Below are 27,461 nucleotides of genomic sequence, written 5' to 3' on the forward strand. Positions count from 1 at the left end.
GCCGCGGTGTGACCCGAGCCGTTCCCTCGCTCGCTGCGCCTTCTCGTCAGGCAGCGCGCGGGGCACCTCGCTACGGTGGCCGGGACGGGGCGCGGGCCCGTCATGGCGGCGGCGGTGGTGGCGGCCGGGCGGGCCTGTGCCCGCGGCGCGCTCCGAGCGGCCTGGCGAGGTGAAGGGGCAGCGCGGGGAGCCGGGGCAGCCTCCGCGGGGAGGGCAGCGGCCACCGGCCCGGGCAGGCCGCGGGAGGCGGGGGGGTTCCCCGCAGGGCGAGGGGAGCGCGCTCAGGGCGCGCACCCGGACATCCATGGGCACCCCCAGACATCCATGGGCACCCCCAGACATCCATGGGCACATCCATGGGCACCCTCAGACATCCATGGGCACCCCCAGACATCCATGGGCACATCCATGGGCACCCTCAGACATCCATGGGCACCCCCAGACATCCATGGGCACATCTACACATCCATGGGCACATCCACACATCCATGGGCACATCCATGGGCACCCCCAGACATCCATGGGCACATCCACACATCCATGGGCACCCCCAGACATCCATGGGCACATCCAGGAATCCACGGGCACATCCATGGGCACATCCACACATCCATGGGCACCCCCAGACATCCATGGGCACATCCATGGGCACACTCAGACATCCATGGGCACATCCACACATCCATGGGCACATCCATGGGCACACTCAGAAATCCATGGGCACATCCACACATCCATGGGCACATCCATGGGCACACTCAGACATCCATGGGCACATCCAGGAATCCACGGGCACATCCATGGGCACATCCACACATCCATGGGCACCCCCAGACATCCATGGGCACATCCATGGGCACACTCAGACATCCATGGGCATATCCATGGGCACATCCACACATCCATGGGCACATCCACACATCCATGGGCACATCCAGGAATCCATGGGCACATCCATGGGCACCCCCAGACATCCATGGGGACATCCAGACATCCATGGGCACATCCAGGAATCCATGGGCACATCCATGGGCACCCTCAGACATCCATGGGCACATCCAGGAATCCATGGGCACATCCATGGGCACCCTCAGACATCCATGGGCACATCCAGGAATCCATGGGCACCTGGATCCTCTTCTGTCGCTTTTCAAAACTCAAATGTATTTTTTAGAGTATACTTAGGAGGAAGGGAAAACATCTCTGTCTTCTACAGTCCTCTAAAAACCTTCTTGCCTTTCTTTTCTTCAGCAAAAAATCTAAGCAGTTGGTGAATTTCAGGTCTCTTTTCATCCTCAGGGGCAGTCTCTAATGAAGTGGTGCCAAACTGTGGTTAGAGCCTGAACATTAAGCAGGGCTTGAAAACAGGCTGGTGGGTTTTCCTTAGAGGAGGAAAGCATTTCCACAGTCTAGTCTCAAGAATATCCTTAAAAAAACCCAACCATTTCTTGCAGGTAAACCAGGAAAAAAAAAAAAATAAAAGGCTGCAACTGCTTCTTAATAATTCATTAAAATGACTCTATCAGCAAGATGGAGTGCCTTCTTCTCTTTGTGACATTTTCTGTTGCAGTGTTTTCCCTCACACGTTCTGCTTTGCACTTCAAGACAAAAGTTTCAAGTCTGTTTCCCTTTGAAAATCACTGGCTTCTCTCCCCATGCCTGTATTTGCAGAAGATACAGTCTTTAAAGGAAGGAGGTGTGCTGTCTCTAAACACCTGTCTGTCTTTGTTCCCAGGGTTTGCTGCTGTGCCAGTGAAAGGGAGTTGCAGTTCCTACTCCAGCCTGGCATGGGCTTTCCAGACACGGTGCTCCCTCTCTGCCCCCTGGACTGGGACAGTGGAGCAGTGCAGGAAAAGCAGCTTCTTCAATACCTGTAAGTCCTGAGCTGGATAAAAATCATTAACTGTAGCAAACAGGAGAGGGAAAGAAAACACTGCTCTGGAGAGACACAGTCATGAAAATCTGTGTGTACTGACTTTTTTTGTGTCTCCTGACACAGCTGCTGCAGGTGTTGACAGAAGTGCTTGCACAAAACCAATTTATCATCTTTTAACAGCAAACAAGGGTTTGCTTTGTGTCACAGTGAATCCCTCTAATGTATGTCATTGGATGGGAGGAGGAAGCAGCTTCCCCTCTGTTTCCTAGGCCTTTATTGAGAGCATAAATTGTGTGTTTATCTCCTGAATTATTTTTGAGCCACGGGCAGGCTGTGCTGTTCAAGCTGTGCTGCCTCAAAAGTGGAATTGCTGCAATGGTAGAACGAGTGGCACTAAAACTGTTGGTAACCCCCCTGCAGATTGTCTGCTCTGGTGCAGTGTTTTCCTCCAGCCCTGAAAGGAATTTCACCTGTGCTTAGCATAGCAGAGGAATGGTGGCTGTTTAAATTCACACTCAGCACTGTGAACTGAGAGAGCTGGGGGGCTTTTTCACCTGCTTTGTGCTTCCTTATCCTGTCCCAGAGGAGAAGAGAAGAGATGGTAAGGACACAATCTCTGGCAGAGATAACTGCAGCAATTAGAGAGTCAAAATTTGATTGTGTCTAATCCATAGAATTTAAGAGCTCTGCAGAATCAGGCTCTCAGAGCTGGTGGTCTCTTCCTATTCTCAATATCTGAGTGACAAAATACTGCATTTGTTTTCTTTACATCTGCTCAAGAAAAGGGGTTAAACAGTCAGGCTGGGCTTGCTGCTGATTTTATCCAGCAGATTTTGACCATTGACTGATTCCAAGTAATTGAGGGTGGGGAGGTGTCCAAAGGCTTGGGAAGGGCTGCAGTGTGAACTGCAGGCTGTGCATGGAAAAGGCTTTCTAAGGATGCCACCTGCAGGGAGAACTCGTTTAGACAAGCAGCAGCAAGATGAGAATGTTGTTATTTTGTTTATCTTAAATTAAACCACAAGTGATTGCAGTGTGATTAGGATTTGTAGGTTAGATTATTTCCTTAATTAGCCTTGTATTCATACTCACAAGCTCTGGATGAGCTCTGTTTTACCAGCAGCTTTTCCAGATGTCTAGTTAAATGACTGGATTAGAAATATTTGCTAAAACAAAACGTCCATGTTGTTTAGTAAAATTTTATTTATTTAGGCAAACTACCTGAGACTATTGGCTTCTTTAATAAGATGTAACAACCTGGAAAAATGAAAGTGTACCTCCTTTATGTATTAAGCAGAGGCAGTAGCCATGAGATTCAGAAGACTCAGGGTTTTGTATTTCAAAGTACAATTATTCTAAGAACACTTTCTCTTACAGAAGTAAAAAGCAAAACCCTCACAATTCAAATGAAGTGCATACAAACAGTATAAATCACTCCATTCCTTAGCAGTGCAGTTGCTTCAGGAGTGGCAACATTTAAAAAGCAGATATGACCATTTAATGTGAACATTTAAAATGCAGATATGACCATTTTATGTGAAGTAGCTGTCAAGTGAAGTGTCAGCCAAATGACAGAGCTTTGTGCCTGAGAAGGCAGACTGGATTTTTCTCTCTCCTTAGTGAATGCTTAATGATTTTCCATCATTCCTTGGGTAATATTACTGTGCTCTTGTTAGTAGGGTCATCTATACCTTCAACAGAACTATTATTTTTAATAGTTTGGCTGGTTTAAGTAGAAGGAATTCATTTAAAGAGGAAGAATTGCAATTATCCTAGGCATTTGTCTCTGATCCTTACCCAGGTACTTCTTTCCTGCAACTCTGACACAAAAACAGACACAGGGGTTTATTCCTGTCCTGTGACATATTCCAGTGAGTTTTTAGTGAAATTATGTAAAATTCTCTTCTTATTGCAGGCTTATTCTTTGCCCTTTCCACCTTCCTGACCATGGGAAGCAGTTCAGTTTTTATTTACTGCTTTGGCTGTCTCCCAGCCTTAGGAATTATCTTTGACCCCAGGCATCCAAACCAGCATGATTTTCTCATCATCATGTTATGTATCCAAGTGCATGTGAGATATGTTTTATTTGATGCTGGGGCTATATAAAAATTATACTGTCCTGCTCACAGGTAATTCCATTAGCTACCCTTGGGAGCCAGCCATGGGATCATAGAATGGTTTGGGTAGGAAGGACCTTAAAGAGCATCTTGTTCCAAAGCCACTTCTGTGGCTGGGGACACCTTCCACTGCTCCTTGAGGCTGCTCCTTAATTACATTTTGTACCATGTTTCTGTAGTCAAATGTGAGTTTTCTTTGGGCTAAATTGTTCATTTTGATAGCCATGTCTAACTCCATGATCAGAATTTAAAAATGCTTACTTTTTCAATTTACAAAGAATTTTTCTTTAAGTATGAGGATTCCAGATAAATAATTACAGACCTGCTTCTTGTCATTATCAGTGGTACCATAAGAAGAGTTTTGATGTTTCAGCATTAAGGATGTAAAGAGTTACATCTGTACAACTGCTTTTAATTTTTTTTTCCTTTTACAAGAGAGTTGTCTGTATGTTGATAAATAGTTGGTTAATTGCTTTTAATCAAAAGAAAGGGGACTGAATGCCTTATAGTTAATTGTACCTGGAGAGGTATTCTGTTGGATTTTGATTTGATTGGGTTTTTTTACAGTATTTATTTTGATAGTTTTATGATATTACTTTTCAAAGGCATTTAGCCTCTGATTTTCATTTTGTTTTGAGGAACTGAACCAAGCCAAAAGTGTTTAGTTTGCAGAAACCTCACTGAAATTTCTTTTCTCCATATCCATCTGGTGACACTGAGGCATGATAGTTAATAAAAATAAAAAATGAAAGCTTTACTAATCAAAGCAACCTTCAAAATACAGTAGTATTTACAACAACATATACTAGCTACATTTAAGGTTCTTGGTTTTTCATAAAATGTTATAAAGAGAAAAAGTACAATTTCTCAGATGCTGGAAATTGTAGCTGGATTTATTCAGGGTTTGAATTGAGACTGACAATCAACCTGACAATCCCATGTCTACAACTTGTGCTGGCATTGTGACAAATTGCCAGTTTTAGAAAATGTGAAATTCTAATCTGGGTGCACTGTGGAAGGGTGCTCAAGGTTTGCAGTTCAGTGGAGTTATTCCCTGTGTCAGTGTAGCAGTGTGAATGCATCTTTTGGAATATTTTCCAGGTTTTGTTGTACTATCAGGATGCAAGTTTTGTTTCTGGATTTTGAGGAAAATGCCCAAAACTTTCCCATTCTATCTTGGGGGAGAAAATAATTAGACTACAGATGTATTTTTCTGCCAACAAATTTGCAGACCCACCTAAACAAAATTTTTATGCAACCCACATAATTGGAGCTTTTGCATTTCTTAACAATGCTATTAAATTAAATTAATTAAATTAAATCTTGGGTAGCCCCAAGAGCTTCAGACTTGTATTAAAAGAATCAAACAAAGAAAGTTTGGTAGTAGATGAGTTGTTTCACTCTTGTGGAAATCCATCTAGCAGTGGGAAGTAGAACTGAGCTTAAGTTTTCAGTGGAAACATAGCAGGTATGTGCAGTTGTTATTTTTAACTTTTTTTTTTTTCTGTGAACTTTTATCTAAACCCACTTTTCTCTCTGTCCCATGGTGGTGGTCTCTTGCATGGCCTCATGCTGGTTTTTGTGGTGAGACATTTCCAGTGCCCAGATTCTGGCAGTTGTGCAGTTGGATGCCCCCAGAAAATGCTGTGTGCCTCAGTAGTGGCTGTCCAGGCTGAACACTTCACAGTCTTCAGGGCTTCCCAGGTTTGTGCAAAGGCCCCTGGAGGGCTCACAGATAACACCCTCAGAAGATGACATCTGCAGAGGGTGAGGCAGAATTGCAAAGAGGAGCATGTATTTTGCTTAAGCAGCCCTGGTTTTTAATGGCCTCACCTGGGAGAGGGAGATTTTTGTCTTCTCATTACCTTCAGTATCAGATATGCATCATATGCTGCCATTTTTAAAGGCTGAGAGGTCTCTTTTGAAAAAGGGTCTCTTTCTTTGAAGAAAACAATGTTTTGAGTGTTGTGACTTAGTGTACTTGAGAATAATCTGGCACTATATCTCATTTTTTATAGAATTTATAGATCCATGCTTTTCTGCTCATGGGCCAGGGTTAGACAGGAAATCAAGGAACTGATGTCATATGGAGGCAAGACAGTTGGATTTCAGAGGTCAAGTGGCAAGAGCAGTTCTCATTTGGGATGGACACACTGATATTGATGAGTCTGTGTAGAATCTTGCATGTTAAAAGTAATCTCTCTGGTATTAGTATGCCATTGTTCCATTTTTCTCTCATTAATAAATCTCTTTGTATTATCATCTGCAGAATATTCCCTTTTGAATCATGGAGGGGAGGATTCAACCTAGAGGAGTTAAATATTTTCCATAAGTAACTTTACAAAGCCTGAGTAGGTCTTGGAATGAAAGACTTCCACGTTGAAAGCTAAGAGGAAAATACATTAGAAACATAACTTCTCAGGGATCACAGATGGTATGAACTGAGTTGACAGGTTTTGAACAGTGTATGAGTTCAGCTGAAGATGATTAAGGTGTAAGAATCCAAACTCCCATCTTTGTTTTGGATGGCTCACTGCTGTTGTTTTGGAAGTAGCTTTTAATGTTATTGTGAGAATGACTCCAGCCACTCATAAGAATTGAGCTTGACGTTGAACGTTAATACGTGCAATTGGAAATGACATCTGAATTATTTGAGTCATGTTCAGCCACTGCAGTGAGGCAGTAGGTTTTGCTCTTAAGACAGCTGCTCTGGGTATGTTTTTTCCTAGCACCTTTACCCTAAATGCTTTGTAGTTAAGGATTGTGTTGTCAGGCACACTTTGTAAGATGGTGGAGAGAGAATATGACATCATAAGCTTAGATTTTTGGAGCACTCCTTTTTCCTAACCTAAGCTACTTAAATTGCAGTTCTTTGCCAAATCCTGGTTAGAGTGGTTGATGTAGCCAGCCTCTGTCCTAGGAACCTTTGAAGTACACGTGGAAAGGGAGCTGGAAGCAGAAAGTTATTTTTTGGAATGGTGTTTGTGAAACAACAGAGAGATGTATATTCCTGCAGAAAATGGGAGGCCAAGGTTGAAGTCCTTTAGATCAGGAAGAGTGTGGGTCTCCAGGTTCCAGATAAATGTGTTAAACTTCTGGATTAAGTAAAAGGGGTAAGTTAATGAAGTTAAAGGCCTGCTTCCAAGAAGAAATGTCTCACTGTGGTCATTAAGCAGCTGGGTATAGGCTGTAATTTATCATTAAATTTGTAGTAGAATATGTAGCAGCACATTCTGTCCTGGTTCATATTTCATATGCACAAACAGTTTTTTCTAAATCCTGGGGTTTTTTTGGAGATGGTGGCATTGATGTCTGGAGAAGGAAGGGGGTTGAAATATCATACTTTGTAAGATTCCATCTCTTAATAAAAGTGTGTATTCCAGGCTGAGACTTGGAAGAGAATGTAAGTGATTGAAAAGACCTTACTGAGTTCCTTAGGTAATACAGCTGCACAAATGTAATGCTGTTAGTGGACAACAGTGCACTGAGGCACTGTTTATTATAAGTAGAAGTATGATTATTATAACAAGTTCTTTAGTCTTTTTATTATGTCAATATTAATGTCTTTGTATCTCTGCTGCTGTGCTGCCACAGGCTATTTGTCACCAAAATCCTTAGGGAAAAATTACTTGTATTGGAAAGAAGTGAACCTACTTAGCTGTTCTACAAAATTGATTCTTTCTTCTCCTTTTACTCCCTTCAGTTTTCCAGCTTACTGCTCTTTGTCTTTCTTTGTATGCTCAGCAAGCTGTGAACTCATCTTGCAGGAGACAATTCTGATTTTAATCTCAGTTAATGAGTATCTAGGATACTGGTTTCTGGTGGGGCTTACAGCAAGTCTTTTAATGCTTTTGGTTTACTGAGGTGTGGCCAGATATTAATCTGATAATTACCTGTCTCATTCCTGATATTCAGGGATAATATAAAAAGACACAAACCCAAATCCTTTCCAGAATATTACAAATACCTTTTGTGTAGATTAAGCTAAATGGAGTGATGTCACACAGACTTACTCTTGTTAGTGATCAGCTTGCATAAAGCATGCTTTCAGCTCAGTTCAGTAGTGGATCTTTTTCTAGTCTATAAAATCAAATCTTATAGATGACACTTTTTCCCCCCACTCAGTAGCTCTGTGCTTTTGGGTAACTGACTAAAAATGTGTAGTGGCTTTTATGACTGACTCTATTTTAGCTCTTGAGGAATGCATGCAGCGCCCTATTTTACAGAGGCAAAATAAAATAAGCCCATCAATCTCAAAGACACTGCATCTCTGCTGTAGTGTCTTCATTCCTGAACATCTCCACAAGTGTGAAAGCAGTACAGAGAGTCCTTTCTGTCTGGAGTTACTTCCTCCAAATCAAGACATTCCTCCTGCCTCTGTGTGTGCTTGCTAATCACCTTGGTGCTTTGCTGCCAAGTCAGATTGACCTTTCTTACACACAGATTTTTATTTTCTCCAGTGGTGTGTTGGCTGTCTGTCATAAGCAATGTCCCCACCATTGTAATCTTCCTGATGACAGCCTATCCCTTTCACATCCCATTCTTGTCACTTTGTCTTAAAATCAGCGTGATACCTCCATCCTATAAAGAACTCAGCTCTGCAGCCTGCAGGCTTCTGATGTGTTCCATTAAATGCAGCTGCTTTCCAAACACATGATGGTATTATTGCAGACTGATGAGATGAACTGCACTTTGGGACCAAAAGTGATGTTTTCATCTGGTTCTAATTTTGTCAGAATTTGTGCAGTGCTTGAGGCCAAAGCTTGACTTGGCCTGACCTGTTCTTGATGGATATGTTGGCATTGAATGTTCTCCTCTGGTGCAAGACAATGTCCTTACTCTGTGACCTTTGCTACTTTCCTCTATTGGAATTAAAGTGATCTGATTGTATGTATATTTGAAGTGCAGGGGTTTTTTTGGCATTTATTACCAGCTCCAGAGCTGCTCTTTTCTCTTAACTGCTTGTTGCTGCCCCTCTGCAGCTTCCTTTGTAGCTGTTTGACCCTTTGTGGGGTCACCCAAACTGCAGATTGAGGGACTGTTCCAGCTTAAAAATAGCCTTGCAAAGAAAAATATAAGTACCTTTATTGTGATTCCATGTTTCCAGGCTAGCAGGATTATCATTTTTAAAAAAGAATTGCTAGTTACACAGTGTTTTCTGAATCAGCTAAGAAGCTTAACAGGATTGATGACCAGCCTTCCACCTAATGGAACAGCCTCATAGATCACTTAGCATGAATTTACTGAAAAACACATTACCTACTTACTTTGTATTTTTCCCTCCCTAAAAAAATTGCAGCAAGGAGGTAATGCGTTTTTATATAAGTTTTTGTTGGTTTTGGTGGGTTTTTTTGTTGATTTTTTTCCCCCACACTTTTAGGTCAGCTACATGCATTGGTGTGTTGTAATCAGCTGGAAGGTTTTCAGTGGCTGACAGTTCAGACACTGGTTTTAAGGCATTTGATACAGGTGCTGTTTGTGGGATTTTTTTTTTTTTTTAACTTCCAAACCTCTGAACATTGGGGTTCACTTGAATGTCCAGAAAAGAGCATGTAATTTCAGACAAAAACTTCTCTTTTGCAGGGACTAAAGCCTACCCTGGAGCAAATTCAGTTCTTGCCTCAGAGCATGTAAGAAGTGGGATAAACTTTGCTGTTATCCACGGGCATTTGTGCTGGTCTGTAATACACAGATTTCCACTTGTCTGCAGTAGAGCCAAAATCCCTGTTACATGTTTTGCCTTGTTGAGCTGTTCATACACAGTGGTTTTTTGGGTTTGTAGTGACTTTGGAGCCACTCTGCTCTTGGTTGATTTGAGGTAATATTATTTTGTAGCTCCCTGGACTTGCAGAGTTCTGTGTCCTCCCTTGTGTACTTGCTTTCCATTGTACTGAGCTTTGATTGCTGGATTCAGGATTCTCAAAAAGGAATCAGTTATGCTTCCTACTTGGAAAAAGCTATTTGAGTGAATAGGTGTGTGTCAAATTCTTGGAAGAACCACCTTGACACCTTAAACAAACTTAGTACAAAAATAAACCTGGGCACTTAGTGGCACCTCTGGGCATCCTGGATTGTTTCTGTTCCTCACTGTGTTGTCAGCATGGCAGAGCTTGCCCAGCCCCAAAGCATTTTCCAGTCTGTGGGGCAGGATCTCTCAGGCACATTATTCTGAAAAGAATGAATTGCTGGTGGAAAGTGGCAGTGCTTTTGTGGTTATTTTATTTCCCCTGGTTAAAAGTTTTTACTGACTTTTTTTTGTCTACTTTAAATAAACAAAATCAGTTTGTAATCAGAGAAGACAAGATTTACACTGCCATAGTAATGCTGGCCCTGGGTCAAGCACATAATAGCATTGATCTGCAAACAGGACCTTGGTGATGCTTCTGCATTCTGGCTGGAGAGATGGGCAGGGAAGAACCTCTGGAACTCAGCAAGGGCAAGTGCAGGGTCCTGCACGTGGGCAGGAACAGCCCCAGGCAGCAGCACAGGCTGGGGTGACCTGCTGGGCAGCAGCTCTGCACAGAAGGACCTGGGGGTGCTGCTGGACAACGAGCTGTCCATGGGCCAGCCCTGCCCTGGGGACAAGAAGGCCAAGGGCATCCTGGGCTGCCTTAGGAGCTGCACTGCCAGCAGGTCAGGGAGGTGATCCTGCCCCTCTGCTCAGCCCTGCTGAGGCCAGGCTGGAGTGCTGTGTCCAGTGCTGGGAGCCTCAGGACAAGAGAGACCTGGAGCTCCTGGAGAGGGTCCAGCAGAGGGGGACAAAGATGATGAAGGGACTGGAGCACCTCAGTTGTGAGGAGAGGCTGGGGGAGCTGGGCCTGTTCAGCCTGGAGAAGAGACACTGAGAGGAACCTCATCAGTGTCTGTCAGGGTCTGCAGGGAGGGGCCAGAGCATGGCCCAGGCTCTGCTCGGGGCGCCGGGCAATGGGACAAGAGGCAAGGGGCAGGAGCTGAGGCTCAGGAAGCTCCAGCTGGACATGAGGAAGAACTTCCCTGTGCAGGGCCCCAGCACTGGGACAGATTGCCCAGAGAGGCTGTGGAGTCTCCCCTGCTGGGGACAGTCAAGAACCATCTGGACACCATCCTGTGCCATGTGCTCTGGGGTGGCCCTGCTTGAGCAGGGAGGTTGGAGCAGATGACCCACGGTGGTCCCTTCCAGCCTGACCCATTCTCTGTGATTCTGTGAAATATTATCTATGGTATCTTTTCACATAATCACTTTCTATTTGGTATAATTTTTTCTTTTGTTGTGTTTTTTGTGTGCGTGGGTTTTTGGTTTGTTTTTTTTTTTTGTCTAAGCTGCTGTGGTGTCCTGTATTGCCATCAGCTGGATGAGTAGGAGTTTGCAGTTAACTCTTTAATATGATTCCTGAGTCTTGCTCTCCTGTGCTGGGTGAAGCACCAAGGCAGTGCATGGTCCTGGCCACAGCCACTGCCTGAGGAGGGCTGACAGAGCCAGAGCTCTGTGATGATGCTCTTAAAGTGTTTTGCATTCCTTCCTCCTTACATTCCTTTCCACTTATATGGGCAATAAGGAGGACATTGCATTTTCAGAACTTGAGAATGGCAACAGGTTTATGTTTTGCTTAACTTTTTGTGTTTTGTGGCTTTTAAAGCAGGCTAACCCTTGGATATTTTTAGGGGTGATTTGAGTTGACTGTCAGTGATTGATGTCCTAGGATATGTACTGCAAGGTATTGCTGCTCTGACTTACTAATGAATTATTTTCTTCTCATGATCTGGAACCATACTGGTTAGTTGTTAGGAATATTTGTCTTTAAATCAGTTTTGGAAAACCTTGTAGAAAACATGCCCTTGGCTGTTTGCCTCTCTCAGTGCAGTAATCAGGAGTAGAGGCTCATCTTTGTACCAAATACATATGCACAGAGTAGGAAATTACTTTCTTGGCAAGGCAGTAATGCTACAGTTTAAATTCCAGCAAAGCAAAGATCAAGCATATTTCAGCTTCAGTTTCCAGAGTAAGCTGTACTTGAATGTAACTTAAGGAAGTTTTTTTTTTTTTTTATTTCAGTGACAGCTGATCAGCTATGGAAAGGAGCTTTGGCAGAGACTGGCGTGGGAGTAAAGAAAGGAAGAGGAAAGAAAAAGAAGAGGAAGCTAAGGAAGAATCTCAATAGAGGCCAGGAGATTGGTGAAGGTAGATTCACAAATACAAAGCTGAAGACATCTTGATGTTTTTGTGTACAATATTTCTTGATTTCATAAGTGGACAAATTTGTATTCCTTTCTGTGATGCCAGAGCTGCTTTGTCTTTAAACAAAAAAATCTTTATATGATTATTTAATGTTGGTGTTGCTTTTCCAGTTATAAATTCTGCATCATAGAATGCATTTGAAATATGTGAGAATTTTCCATTTCATTGCATTTTTCCTGAGTCCAGAGTTGCAATTCTAATTTGGAGCAAAGGATAATTTTTTCTCTGTTATTTCTAAGGACGTTCTGGTTTCCTCTGGCCTGGTCTTAATGCTCCTGTGTTGCAAACTGGGAAAGTGCAGGAAGTTGCCCAACGAAAAAAAGAAGAGCGAGAGAGAATTCAGTCTGAAATCATTCAGCAGAGAGATACATTTGAGAAGAAAAAGAAAATAAAAATCAAGAGAGAGGGAGGATGGAGTGGGAAGTGTTGGGGAGGTGTCATTCTGGATCCTCCTGACCCTGGTCCTAATGGAGGTAAGAAAACCAATTATCTTCTTCCTTTCTGAGGGGGGACTTGGAGAAAGTGAGATCCAGACTTTTTCTGTGATTGAAAATTGGTTTTGTACTTTGTTCCAGGCCCACACACAAGCAAGCTAAATCAAAGAGCAGGTACTGCTCACACCAGTGAAATCTGTTAAAACACTGCTTTATTTCCTGCAGCTGTTAGACTGTTCTGTCACATTACAGACTGAATGATTTTATGTGGTTTTACAGAGTACTGTGCCATGTCACAGACTGCTACAGGAGTCTTGAAGGATGGAAATGTTCTTCTGTGTCCAGAATCAATTGTCTTGAGTATGAAGTATAGTCATGGTTTTTTTAATAGTTTCTGAAAGGATCCTGTGGGATAAATCAGTCTTTCTGAAATTCCACTTCAAATAATGAAATAGGGTTAAAGATTATGTAGTTTGAATGTAGCTTTTAGAAGAAGCTGCAATAAATAACTATCATAATAACTATAGAAGTTATTTTTTTCATTCCCTAAGCAATTCAATATAGTGAAGCTGGAGCTTTTACTTGTACAGCAGAGAGGTGACTTTTTTACAGTGCTGTTATTCAGACTACTAGCTCTAACATTTAGAAGCCTAATCTTTTTCAACTAATTAAACATGAAAAAATCTTGTCAACTCCTGTTGGGCTGAGTTTTTATTGTGAAACTCTGCTTATTGACATCTTTCTGTACACTTTCATAGTAAGAGGAGCTAAGAAAGACAGGTGGAATTTTCTAGCACTGTTTGCATTTAATTTTGTTACCCTAAGAGCAAATACTCTGTGGAAGGCAGTGATGGGACAATGGACTTGGCCAACTGTCACTGAATCTGTGTAAAAATAGGAGATCTGAGAGATTAATTGCTCCAAATTCCCCATAAGTCAGTGATGGAACATGGAGCAAGTCAAGGAAGTGCCATGGTTCTAGTTCCATACCCTGAACACAAGACTGTGTTGAGTTTATCCCACTAAAAGAAGTGACAGCTGTTGTATACAGTGTTTATGCATTTGTGAACTTTACCTTCTGGTGCTTTCCTTGATTTTGCTTTTGGCTGGTACTGCTGATGTGGATTACTTGCATTAAAGTGTGGAGCCTGTTCTAGTCACATCAAGTTCTGCCAAAAAGAGGAAAGGGCACTGCAATCAAAACAGGAGAATGAAGCTGTCAGCCTGTATTACAAATGTGTTTGAGAAAAAGCAGTTTCTGATCAGCATGCACTGATTTCCTTTTAATCTGCTAAAAATGTCAGGGATCTTCAGGCCCCCACAGTTCTTTCAGTTCCTTTCTTTTTATTCAGAGGATTAATGATCTTTGCAGGGGAATTGAGACATACCCTGTATGCAAAGCAATGTCAAGGTGATGGGAAGAGCAGACCTGAAACTGCCAAACCCAGTGAATCCTTTTGGCCTGAGACTGTGGCATGACAGGATTCCCTGGTGTCACTTACTGTGACTGTTTTAGGAGTAGAGAAAGAACTGTGTTTTCCACTTAGAAATCAAATTGCTTTTCTCCCAAGTTTGCAGTGTTTCTTCAGCAACTGAAGAGCTTCAGAGGGAGCAGAGACTGCCTCTGGGATTCATATCCTTACTGTGAGCCAGAAATCTGCTTTGTGCAGACCGACAGGTCTCTAAACTGTGCCAAGATGATCATGCTTATAAACATCTTGGAGGTTTTGTGTAAATAATAAACCAATGTTTGGTCAAGGGCTGAGGCCCCAGTTCTACACCATTGCAAGCTTCTAAACTTTCCTCCAAAATCTCAGTGTAGCTACACCAAGTAAAGGTTTTCAGTGTTACACTGAAATGCTCTTGTTCATGGAGTAAGTTGGAAAAGCAAGAGGTTGTAAGGACTATGATAATTTGAAGTGGTCATGTATTGTTTTGTTTCATGCTCCCCCTCCCCCTTCTGGAATTTCACAAAAGTGTGAATAAAGAAGTACTTCCATTTCCATAGAATCATGGAATCAAAAAATAGGTTGATTTGGAAGAGACTTTTTACAGGTCATCTAGTCCAAACCCCAAATCTCTTTGAATCCCTGTTAATTGTATGGTAAAAGCTTCAGAATATTCTAAAAATATTGGATAATACTTTAATCATGATGGAAGTGACCCATCTGGTGTTTTTAATGATTTACAGCTTTTGCTCTGTATATATGAAATTTGAGGTTTATTTGCAGTTTTAGAGCAGTATTTAGGGGAGAAGGCAGTTTACATTGCTGGTTCAAATTATTCTTCTCTTACCTTTTCTACTTCTTGCTGAGTCTGCTTTATAAATTACATCTCCATGGAAGTTGTGTCCTTCTTAATTTGTCCCACCTACAGGGGGGTGTGCTGCTAGACAAGTAACACAAGGAAATGTGCTTTTCTCTCCCTGTTTTTCTCCCTACAGAAACCTATGAAGATTTTGAAACAAGAGTCATCGAGGTAAGCATTGCAAATCTTTCCAGGGACTTTGAAGAATTACCACCACTTTATATATTGACCTTGCAATTATTTAACAAGTCTTTGCCAAGTCAGTATTACAGCAGTAGGAATTAGTCTGGTTTTCTGTTTCAGCTGCACAACCTATGAGAAAGTGAGTTGCCTTGTCTCTTCATTTGAGAGGGAAGGGCTAAGAGAAGCATTTTCATAACACAAAAAAATATCACCACAGCTCCTTGTCTGGAAGTTAAAAGAATAATCAGGCAAGTCAGAAGCTGAGCTACCTGACAGGTCTACTCCAGAAAAGTTTCTCTCCTGTCCTGATAAATGTGCAAATGGGTTTCCTTGTCCTTGATTATCTTTCTGCATTTTGCTGAGATGCCCATCAGTTGGAATTCTACCCAGTGGCTTGAGTGTTTTCTAGATAAATCCCAATCTTTGCTCGTGGCAGTGGGTTTTAGTATCTCCTGAGACATGGGAAACAATGATGCTGTGTTGTAATCTCAGGCTGGGTAATTAAAAGTCATGAGTTGGTTTCAGGGGAAAGATGTAAACTGTTTTAGATGTCTGCTGTGAAAAGGATAAAAAGCAATGGATATAAATAAAAAGCAAGGTAAATTTAGACATAAAGAATGACTTGCAAATGGGAATTTGAATACTGGAATGGATTGGGAGTATGTGGAATGTCTGTCATTGGAGCTTTTTAAAAACAAGTTAGGTAACCTGTCAGAAGGGATGGAGGGACAAAATCTGTGACCTGTTAACCCATTTTCATATCTCAGTGGGTTTTTAGAGTGGACTGGGCCACACTATGGACTTTGACTGATACAGCAAAGACCATTTGGAGCACTTGGCCTTTAGCTGAGCCTGTGTTTGAAGGCCACTTGTGAAAACTGCACAGAAACTGTCCCTAAAAGAAGTGATTTTTGTTCCCAAGCCCTGCAGCTGGCAGTGCCTTCTGCTGCCTGAAGGGGCACATTGCAGAGCAGAGAATGTTGGTCTGCTGCTGTGCCATGTCACAGCTGGCTCTCACTTTGGGTGCCAGAGCAGGGGAGTTTGCCCTTCTGTACTGGCAGAATTATTTACAAACAGCAAAGCTGAGTCGCTCTGCAGTGGTTCCATGTGCTGTAGAAATTTGTCTCAATGCTTTATTATATTTGAGTAATAAAAAAGCTTTTAGGAGCAGGCTGGGGCTCTGCTGTTACATGAGGTTGCCACAGATGTGAACTGAGAAAGTGGAATGCTTTTGCAGAAAAATAGCAGCAGCAAAAATTCTCTGTTCAAAAGCAGCAGCGAGCTCAAGATAATCGAGTCTTACAATTTTCTGAGAACAAGTACGAGTTTTGAAATAAATAGATCATTTTAGCATTCCTGGCTTAAATAGGTGAGAGACATGCTGCTATTTCTGGATGTGTTTTCCATTATCTTTGCCTTCACAACAGTACAGGAGATTAAAATAACGTTTGCTGGGAAGTTGTGCTTCACAGCAAGAAACTCAGAGCCAGTTTTAAAGGACTGCCTTATGAACAAAGCTATAATAGGGCCTTTCTGTTGTGATTGTGCTACTGAAAAGGCTGTGCTGTTTTGCTAAACAAAGAGAGAAATTGCTTATTAAAGTGTTTTCTGATAATGCAGAAACATAAAAGCTGTGATTTGACTTCTCCTGGCTGAAAAATAGAGTAGAGACAAGCTCAGATTTTCACATCAGCTAGAAGTTGGGTTAACTGTTTCTTACTTTCCCTGCCAGCCTAAGGCAACATTTCCTGTTCTGTTCGTATTAGAGATAAAAACAATTTCTTTAAATAGAACTGATGGTAATGCTTAACTGGTGTTCTAACATAATATAATCACAGTGGTAATTAAAATCTACAGGTGCAGCTGACATGTGCCATTGTTATTTTCACTGGAAGGCTTCATTTCATGTGTCATCAACCCTCAGATGAATTTTTCTTTTCTTTTTCTCCAAAATGAACATGGTAACATAGCAAAAAAAAAAAAAGTAGCCTACATGACTTCCTGTGCTGTAATAGTAATTGCCTTGTAGTGCAATTAAAATTAGAAAGTGAGACCTTGTGCTCTGTAGGGCCTGAAGGCACAGAGCATGAGGTTGGTGGCCCTTTGAGTCTCTCATTAAGGGGAGCTTTCTAAAGGAGAAGATAAAGTTATAAATAAAGCCCTTTGCAAAAGACAGATCTCAAAGGGATTTTGTCCAACACTGAAAATTGCCTTCTACCAGTTGTGAAAACTGTGCTTGGTGATCACTTGCTGGTTGGTTCATGCTTCTTTGTTTCCATTGCCTGTTTCTGGTGAAGGCAACTTGAAGAATTTTGTGCAAGCACAGCTCCATTTTAGCAGGGTCAGTGCAACCTTTCCAGTGTCACAATAGATCTGGTTTTGAGCCAGATGGTTCAGGTATGGTACTGTCATTTTTAAATAAACCAACAGAAACACTCAGAGATTTGTGTCTGAGTGTTGAACTGCAAAGTAGCATTAGGTGTTCTTGTCTCAGTCCATTTGGCTTCTTCTTGGCCCGAGCTGGTAGACTTGCTACTTGTGACAAAGAGAATATTCTTTAATGCACAGCCCAAACCCCTTTGTTTCTTTTTATAAGCCATTGGGAGTTGTTTTAGCAATGGGTGCAAAAAAAAAAAAAAAAAAAAAAGCCTTGTGAAAAAGAAATGCTGCATGAATTACAGTGTCTGAGATCCATTGTTTGACAGCCTTGACTAAAAAATTATATGGTACAAAGGATACTCTTTGAGTAATAATTTACTTCTAATGAGATGTTGCCTCAGAAGTACTTCAGAGTTATTTGTAGGCTCTAGATTTTGCTTTTAGAGTACAGGGAAGTCTTTTATTCCCTAAATTATACTGATAGTGTCTTTAGACTGGCAATGAATATTTCAGACAGTTTTTAAGATAGCACCTGAAGCCACCTGTCACAGGAAAACATGAGAGGTCACTATTTCTGATACTCTTGGAGCACTCAAAAGATTTTGGCCTGCCCTAAAAGTAGAGATTAGGAATGCTACCCTCAACTGGTTCTATTTAATAAATACGTGATGATTTTTATCTCTTACCTGTCAGGCTGTATGGAAGAAATAACTGACATTTGGAACACCCTGAAGCTTTTAATTGGGCATAATTATGGCTCATCCTTTGAAAAGGAAAGGAAGCCATTGCAGATGCAGAGTGACTTTTGAGGATGCATCGTTGGGGGGTCAATCCAAAGGATCTGTACTCAGCTGGGAGCTGTAGTATGAAGCCACACTGGGAGAGGAGAGAGAGGAACAGGACAAGGTTATGAGTGCTGCTTGTGTTTGTGTCATTTCTGCTTGTGCTGGCTTGCAGAGCTCAGTGGGGGAATTGCACTCCCATCCTTCTGTAAGGGTACTTGGATGGGGAGAGCATCTCCTCCTCTGAGGGTGCAGGGTTAAGGAACCATGGACCATTTCAATGTAAAAATTGCAGCTGGGAGATGTTCTGCCATTGTGTACCCATCTGCTCTACCCTTGGTGCACAGAATGCTGGTGGGGACATGATGTAGCTAACATGGGTTTGGGGTTTGTTAACAAGTTGATTACTCAGTTCTTTTAGGTAATTCCCAAACCTTTTAGCTGTGCCCCTGACCCTGTCTAGGCTCATTGGCATGGAAGTGCATTTCTTTCAGCACTGCACCCTGCTCTCATTTTATCTCATTTTCCCTTTGTACCTTGGAGAAGTGCTGGGACCAGAGGCTCTTAGCCCATGAGGGGATCAGCCTGTGCAGGCATTTCTCTGCATAACAGCAGCAAAACAAAAGAGTGGCAGTGTCAGGAGTGTGGCCTAGAGGTGGCAGGTTCCTAGAAATCATGACTAGAATAGGATTTCTGGAAAGGAGGGATTCCCAAGGGCAATCAAGTTGGCCAGTCATGCATTTGGCTCTTACAGAAACAAAACCTCACAGGAAGTGTTGGATTTTGACCCCTTTTTTTAACCAAGTGCAACTGCTGAAAGCATAATAATGTTTAGCAGCCTGTCTTTGAGTGTAACTTACTTCCACATTGTCGTTTCTCCTCTTAATCAATGTGTGAGGTGGTTCCATTTTGGTTTTGAGGTGCTGCTCTTCCCTCAGTTCTAGAAAGCAAGCTGAGTTTGCAGTATTTCACCACTGGATGGTGGATACAAGGAGACAGTTAATTTGAGGTACACTGTGATTTAGGTTGAGCATGTGCTGCACCTGCTTTCAAAGTTTAAAAATTGGCTTTCAGTCTAACTTGGGTGGCAGTCTGATCATAGGGGTGGTTGTGCCTTGGTTTCAGTCACTTTTCAGAGGCTGTGCAGTTTGAAGAGTGGCACAGAAGCTCTTTGCATGTGTCTTTATTGCCACATTCTGGAAAGGGAGAGGAATAATCCATGAGGAGATTTCTACAAACATCACATCCTTTATTTTTGACATGCTGACTCTATTTTTGTACAGCTACCTGCTGAGATTGGCAGTAGAAGATAAAAGTGTGTGCAAAGCAAAAATAGTATTCTCTTGATGCTCCTGGGGAGATGACTCTGCTTCACTCTCTCTTCTTCCATTATTATTTTGCATTTTCTCTAAATAGCCCATTTACACAGGCACTTTCATCTTATGGGGTGTGGTTTTTTAGCTTGTTCTTGTCAGTAATGAGTTTGAAGAAAGAAAAATAGCTTGGAATAAGCAATTGGCAAGGCTGGTATTTCTTCAAAGTGCTGTCTAGAATGTGTGGGCACCTTGAATTAAGCAGCATCTTTACTTTAATGAAAGCAAGGTGAAATTTTTGAAACCCTAACCATAATCTGTACCTAGTGAAGGCAGTGGAATTTGGGGGGTGTTGTTTGTTTTGGGGGTTTTTGTTTGTTTGGTTTTTTGTTTGTTTGTTTGTTTGGATTTCTTATGGTGAATTTTTAAACCATGACCAAGTATTTTCTAATAATCTACTTTCAGATGCATAACACTACTACCAGAGTAGCTTACTGAAGAATTACATATATGGAAAAGGATTTTTATATCTGCTATGTATTATCTTTTAATACTTTATATGTAAATGATGTATTACATACAGCATATAGACTGCATGTCTGCATTTAAATAAACATTTAATTCAATAGATAAACAAAACCAAGGGAACTAGAACAGATGGACAGAGGATCTCAGACTGTTGTCCCAAAATTGGGTTCTCTCACCCAGTGTGCAAGAAGCCAGTGCACACACAGTGGAGCTATTTGATTTATTTATGGTTCTGCTCCAACAGGGGTGCTGTGGGTAAAGCTAGCACACTGAAAGCCAAAAATGCAAGCATATTTCTACAGTTTGATTATTTACAGTTCTGCATAATGAATCTACATCACTGCTTGCCTAAGCTGCTCCTTGCTTAGCTGCCTCTCACCTGGATTTAAGGGCACAGCACATTCTGAATTCCTGTTTGATGTTAGGGGTCCCCACTCACAGGCAGCTAGCCACAGCTTCAGAGCTGTGGTTTGCACATCAAAAATGAGCCAAGTTCACCAAAGGACAAACTCTGAAGTATTTCTAAACCCCAGCAGACTGCAGCTGGTTTGGGCTGGCATGTAACCAGTCTCTTCCCCTTATCTCACCATTTTAGTGACCTTTTGCCACATTCTGCATTCTCTAGGTCAGGTTGTGCTCCCTTTTCCCAGAACATGCTCTCCCTCCCACCTGTTCATCTGTCTCTTGTCCACTTTGGGCTGTATTAGACCATGTAAGGTGGGGGCTGTAAGGCACTGACTTGCTGATAGAATCATGCAATATTCTGACTTGGAAGGGCCCTTCAGGATCACTGAGTCCAGTTCCTGGCCCTGCACAGCACAGCCCAAGGGTCTCACCAAGTGCCCCAGATCGTTGTCCAAACACTGCTTGAGCTCTGCCAGGCTTGGTGCTGTGACCACTGCCCTGGGGAGCTGTTCCAGTGCCCAGCCACCCTCTGGGTGAAAAACTTCTTCCTGATATCCAACCTAAACTTCCCCTGGCACAGCTTCAGGCTATTTCCTTCTTCTTCCCCTCTCTTAAATGGAATCTCCTTTTCAGCAGCTGCCATCTCTGTAATGAGACTGCCTTCTGCAGCATGCAAGTAGATTTCAATCCTAAATTTTAATCCATGTAAAGCAACAGCAGACCTTGAGCAATTCCTGAGAGTGCTTCTAAAATATGTTAAAATACGAGGGGGGGGCACTTCAATATTGATGTCACTTTCTCAATATTAGTATTACTTCCCTTTTTTTTTTTTTTCATGTTTTTTTCATCATGCTTGAAATCACACATAAAGCTGGCAGCATTAGAGCATTATCTGTTGAGCAGCTGAGCACAACAGAGGGGTTGCTTTCATGAAAGGTAACTTTCACGAGGTAACTTTTTCTCTGAGTGTGGATTTTTAACAACCTTTATGTATTTAATGCCTTGAAGCCAATGTCCAACTGCAGATGCTGCCCATTGACAAAGGCAGTATAGATATTTTAAGTGTATACTACAAACCTCTGATACCTTTTTTTGTAAGCTTGACTCTCTTAAAAAAAAAAGAAAAAAGAAAAACTAACAAAACCCAACCCATTTGGACTATGTGCAATAACAGGAAGCTTTGTGTTGTTTTATTTTTCCTTCAGGTGAGAAATGTGTTTTGTATGAAGGCAAAGGAAGGCAGGAAAAAATCAGTACGTGCCTTAGTGGTTGTTGGGAATGGCAAAGGGGCTGCAGGTATGTACTGAATGCATCATTTATTGCATGTACAAGGTAACATCTGATGATGGCATATTTTGTGGCAGCTTTAGTAAGACAGCTGGATTCATGGTCAGCCAGAGCTTGGCTGAACTTTGCTTATGTGAAAGATTCAAGGCCTCGTGCGTTCCTCCAGCTGAATTTTGCTTGCACTTGGGAGTGGAGGAAAATCTGTAAAGAGAGGAAGGTGTGGTTCGCTTGCAGAAAGATGTGTTACTCTGAAAAAACTCTTCCTGCCTCTTCTTTGGAAAGCTTCTTCATGGAATGTGTTAGCACTGTAATCCAGATGTCATAAATGATGGAACTGAAGTTGTCCCAGGCTTTTTTTTCTTCATTCCCTTCTTTATTTTTAAACAGAGTGGATTATCTCTTTTGTCTGAAGCAGTCACCACTACTCAATTGTTGGAAACAAAGTTTGGTCAAACACACAAAAACAGCTTAAGCCTTTTTTTTTTTTTTTCCCTTTGACAACAAGCAGTTGGCATCCAGATGTTAGGTGTTCATAACTCCTCAACTGTTTGTCTCTGTGATTTTTCTCTGAACCATTTGCTGAGTATGGTCTGTGCAGTGGAATGGAAATTTAAATGCTGAACGTGGCTGTGAAGTTCTTTGGTTTTTTCCACTTTTCTTTCTGAAGATCATCTGCTTCATCTGTTTCTCAGCAATAAAATGCCTCTTTCTGTCTTGCAGGTTTTGCCATAGGGAAGGCAGGTGACAGGACAAATGCTTTAAGGAAAGTATGTTGATTGAATTTTTTTTTACTTGATGATAATTAACAGTAATTCATACCCACACTTATGGGTTTTTTTCCCTAATAATCAGTATAAGTTGTAGTCTTTGCAAAGAAGTAAGTCCATGTGTTTGCTTTGTTTGTCTTGATGCAGATAATCATAGAATGATTTAGGTTAGAAAAAAATGATTTAGGTTAGAAAAGCCCTTTAAGGTCATCCAGTCCAGCTGTTGATCTAACACTGCCAAGTCCAGCAGCAGCCTCAGTGCCCTGTCTGCACATCTCTCAAAATACCTCCAGGGATGGTGACTGAGCCACTTCACTGGCAGCCTGGTCCAGAGCTTGGCAACACTTGCAGGGGAGAAATTTTTCCCATCTAAGCCTCCACTGGTACAGCTTGAGGCAATTTCCTCTCATCCTACCCCTTGCTACTTGGGAAAAGAGACTGACCCCCACCTCACTGTAGGGAGCAGCAAGGTCTCCCCTGAGCCTCCTCTTCTCCAGACTAAACATCTTCATTTCCACAGAGTTTAGACGTGGCAAATTTGTTTTCCTAAGTTGTTTTTCTCTTTCTTTTTTTCCTATCTAATTAACTGAATAATGGTAAATGGCAAACGCTTAGCAGAAGAATTAAAGGAGAAAAATGTTTTCTGCTTTTATTCCCTAGGCAAAGAATAAAGCAATAAGTTGCTTACACTTTATAGAGCTGTATCAGAACCACACAAGTAAGTATTAGTCTTTCAATGTAAGCACTGAATATGCCAGCAAGAACTGGTTGCAACTACTTGCAGAGCATAAAAAAAAAAAGTTAAATCAAGTTTTTCTGATCTGATGCATTGTATTATATAATTCTTGACAACCTGGTCTAGTTGAAGGTTTTCCTGCTCATTGTGGAGTGGTTGGACCAGCTGACCTTTAAAAGGTCCCTTCCAACCCAAACAATTCCATGGATCTGTGCTTAAAATTTGGGTACTTAATGCATAGTATTTCAGGCTCTTAATAGCAAGATTAGATCTTTTCTGGCACAGTTTGACTTAAGGGACTCAGATACTGTCAGGGCATTTTTCTTCACAGTGAACTCCTGTGCTTTTCCCCTTTCTGTGTCAGAGGAGATTCCCTGGGACTCAATCCATGTGTGCTGACCAGGAGAGAGCCTGGGCTGGAGGCTCAGCCTGATGTTTCCTGGTAGTTTTTTGTTAGTACTCTGTATGGAAAATCCAAGAATGCTGATGCCTGTGGGGAAATCTTAGGTTAAAAACTAGATTACTAAAAAAAACTATGAGTCAAATTGTGTCATGTGAGCTCAGTTCAAAACCAAATGAGGCTCACTGGAGGCACACCTACCTATTTTTCAATAGTAACATAGTATTCACAGGTATTTCAGCATTCCTAATCTCTTCCAGAAATTTACCTTTAAAGAAGTCAGGGGAGAGTAAAACCAACTTATAGTTCAGAAAAAGAAAGGCACTAGCTAAAGCTCTTCTAGAAGGAAGAATTTATCTGTAATGCCTTTTTTTTCCCCCTCTCCAGTTTACCATGACATTTCTGTGAAATTTAAAAGGACAAAAATCCGCATGAAGAAACAAAACAAAGGTAATTAAAGAAGTTTACATTTTGAATTTTTCACAATTACTGACTGGTATTTATTTTATAACTTTTATAACTTAAACTTATCTAGTGTCTAGTCTACCATGTTTTCAATGTTGAAAATCATCAGCCATTTTTCTTTAGAAATACCTACTGTTGCTGGCATGGCTTTGCTCTTGCAAATTGGGATTTGTCCCCTTTACACTGGTGGGAGCTCTCTCACTCTTCCTAAGTGTAATTCCTTCAGTTCTGAATTACCTAGGTGTGGACCCTGGTCCTGCTCCAGCCACTGGTGGGTTTGTACAGAGCTGTTAATTCTCACACCCCTCCCACTGCAGGTCTCCCTTTCTTTACAGCCTTGGTGGTTGTGAAGTCAGTTTGATCTTCTGGAAGTGGCATCCTGAGAGCTCATCAGTTAGGGGGGTGGTTTTTTTTTTTCTTGTCTCTTTGGTTTTCTTTCAGATCTGTGTCTCTGTATATTTTGTTTCTGGTTTCCCCTTTCTCCCTCAATTCCCTAATTGATAAGGTCTCCAATTAGATAAACTCACCAGAATAAACATTCTAGCCCTTTTCTGCAGCTTTCCTGCCATTTGGTCCCCAGGATGTATTTCTATTTTGTGTCCTTTACTCAGCAGCAGCAAGGCTGTCCTGTAGTTTTTAAAGATCACTAGAGCTAAGCCATGTGAAACAAACCTCTCTGGAGCAAAAGTAGACTCTTCAAAAAAATCTCTCCTGCATTAAAACCTGGCAAGTGTAAGAAACCATTTGCAGTTAATGCCAATGTAGTACAGTTATGCTTTGGAGCTGATAAAATCTCCATTTCTTTTATGGAGAGGGATGCAGATGACACACAAACCTCTGCTGTGTTTGTGGATTTTGAAATATGTTTGTCTCTCCTTCACTCTGTGCCACTAAAATTGTGACAAAGTGTAACTCATTCCAATTGCTGGGCCAGGAAAAGGGAAGCGGTGCCTCTGCACAGCCCCTGGAGCCATTTGCAACATCTAATGCGTTCTACCATGCTGGGTAACAAAAACAGCAAAGAAGAGATCTCAGTGCTCTCTTCTGAGTCAGTTGTGTGCTTTTGAATAATCACACAATGCTCATTTATGTATTTTTTTTTTTCCCCAGGGTATGGCCTGCACTGCCACCGAGCCATTATCACCATCTGCAGGCTAATTGGCATTAAGGACATGTATGCCAAGGTCACTGGATCCAAAAACTTGATTAACATCACCAGAGCTCTCTTCAGAGGCTTGACCCTCCAGGTGGGTGCACTCCCAATGCCCATTAGGTGTGGGGACAGGAGGGGATGGAACAGTTTGTGGGCAAACAGTTTATATTCCAGGCTTAAAGTGAAGTAATCTTACAAAGGGCAAATAAAATCAGCAAAGGGTTTTTTTTCCATTCCTCAGCAGTTTTATGGAGTTGTCCAGTCAGGAACTCTGTGTAACTCTGTGTGTTCCACAGCCAGGTGTTCTGCAGGGGACATTTGAATTCCTGGGCTTTCATTTGGTGTGGTTTTGGTGACTACTGAGAAATGCTGGGCAGAGGGAATGGTGGGGCAGGTTTGGTGGCTGCTGCTTGTTTGTGCTCTTAAGTTCCCACTGAGCAAGGAGTGAAGCCCCAGCTGCTTCTGTTGCTGCTGTAATTGAGATCTCTGAATTCAGTCAGGGAGGTGGTAGTGTTCCCTCCACCTCTGAGTGCTCACAGTGGAGATGCCTCTGTCTGAGCCAGCTGCCTGGAATTGATGGAAAAGCTCCAGCATGCAGCATTTCATCCTCCTTCCTTTGAACAGCAGCCTCAGGATGAGTCAGCCCTCTGGAAATTCCTGATTATCTCCTTTGTTTGCAGTTTTGGTGGCTGCCAAGGTTTAGCTGCTTCCATTCCCAGCACAGCCCTGCAGAGCTGTAGCTGTCAGGTGTGTCACCCTGCCCTGGCCAGTGTCATCAGGTCAGCCTCAGGAGGTTGAGGGGGTTGTGATCCTCTTTGCCTGATGGGAGTCACAGATCTCCCAGCTTAGCAATACCTCAGGGCAGTCACACCTGGGGAAGTCTGGCATTGTATTTTCAGTCATTGTCTCTGAGAACCTTCCACAGAACAAACAGAAGAAAGGCTTTCTGTATAAATTACTGCTTTTGAAGTTTTCTTCACTGCCCTGAGTAGGAAAATTTTCCTGTTGCCTGTAAACATTTACTCTGTAAAATCTGAGTGTTATCAAAACACCTTGTAGGCAAGGGACAGGTGTCATTGAAAATAATGTTACATTTATATCTTTATGTTAGTTAATGCCACCTGTCTGGGCAGTAACAGGCACTTCTCTGTTATCAAAACAAAAATTATATCCACATAAAGACATAAAAACCTTCCTACCAACAGGAGCACTAACATGGCAACAGGCATGTTTATGACCAGGATATGTCCTTCCAGAAGCAAGTTCCTCTGGGATGACACTGTAGGGCTGATTAGTGTATCTGAGCTCAGGCTATCTCAATTTTTGTCCAGTAAGATAAGCCATTTCATTTTCACAGTGCTTAAACTGTTTATTAGGAAATTACTTCCTGGGGTCTTTTTCCCCTGCGCCACATCCCGTGTAGATTTTGGCCTGCAGTAAAGCCAGCATTGTTTTGGCTGTCCTTTCCCTGTCCTGCTCCCAGGAGACTCACCAGCAGCTGGCAAACCAGAAGAGCCTCTACGTGGTGGAGTTCCGGGAGGAGCAGGGCCCCCTGCCCATCGTGGTGGCCCTGCCCCAGGGGACTGTCCGGGAGGAGCCCGAGCCTGAGGAGGAGGTTCCAGACACAAAGCTGGAGTGGAGGGAGGTGAAGGAAGCGCAGGGAATGCAGAAATCTCCCTGGGCCAGGGTCAGACGGGCGGCGTGCTGAGAATTGGGTCCCTCCGCGTCCCCGGCTCAGTGCAGCTGGGAAAGCCGGGCTCAGGGCAGGGTGTCCGGGCTTCAGTTTCAGGGGAGGGCAGCAGGTGCCATCCATGTCACTGCTGCCATCCAGGAGCACTGTTTGCTTTCCCACAATTCCCCTGAGCCTGCCTGAGTGGGAATGTTCAGATGGAAGCAGCCAGAGAACGAGTCTTCAGCTTCAGGCATGCATTTACTCCATTCCAGAGGATGGTTTGTCCACGTTCCTTTCACAAGCTCTTGGGAAACTGTTGAAAATACAAGATTGTGAAAGCAATAAAGAATCATCAGAGTGGGTTTAGTTTGGGTTTGTTTGGGTCCTCTTTTCTTTTCGTCGTTGTTGCAAAATGCTGGTGTCTGGGAGGTGCTGAAGCAAG

The 27,461-nt window shown here is 42.3% G+C and overlaps 1 protein-coding gene across 1 annotated transcript; it reads left to right on the plus strand.

The window, feature by feature from the left end:
- Positions 1 to 85: 85 nt before the first annotated feature.
- MRPS5 (mitochondrial ribosomal protein S5) lies at positions 86 to 27,385 on the plus strand. The gene is made up of 11 exons (XM_053974305.1): positions 86 to 169; positions 1,736 to 1,873; positions 12,026 to 12,151; positions 12,448 to 12,681; positions 15,086 to 15,120; positions 21,745 to 21,835; positions 22,547 to 22,593; positions 23,254 to 23,311; positions 24,117 to 24,179; positions 25,305 to 25,441; positions 26,831 to 27,385. Exons 1-11 carry the CDS (start codon positions 103 to 105, stop codon positions 27,053 to 27,055), a joined length of 1,221 nt encoding a protein of 406 aa, XP_053830280.1. The 5' UTR covers positions 86 to 102; the 3' UTR covers positions 27,056 to 27,385.
- Positions 27,386 to 27,461: the final 76 nt, after the last annotated feature.

Source organism: Vidua macroura, chromosome 3, assembly GCF_024509145.1.
Source record: "Vidua macroura isolate BioBank_ID:100142 chromosome 3, ASM2450914v1, whole genome shotgun sequence".
Taxonomy (NCBI): domain Eukaryota; kingdom Metazoa; phylum Chordata; class Aves; order Passeriformes; family Viduidae; genus Vidua; species Vidua macroura.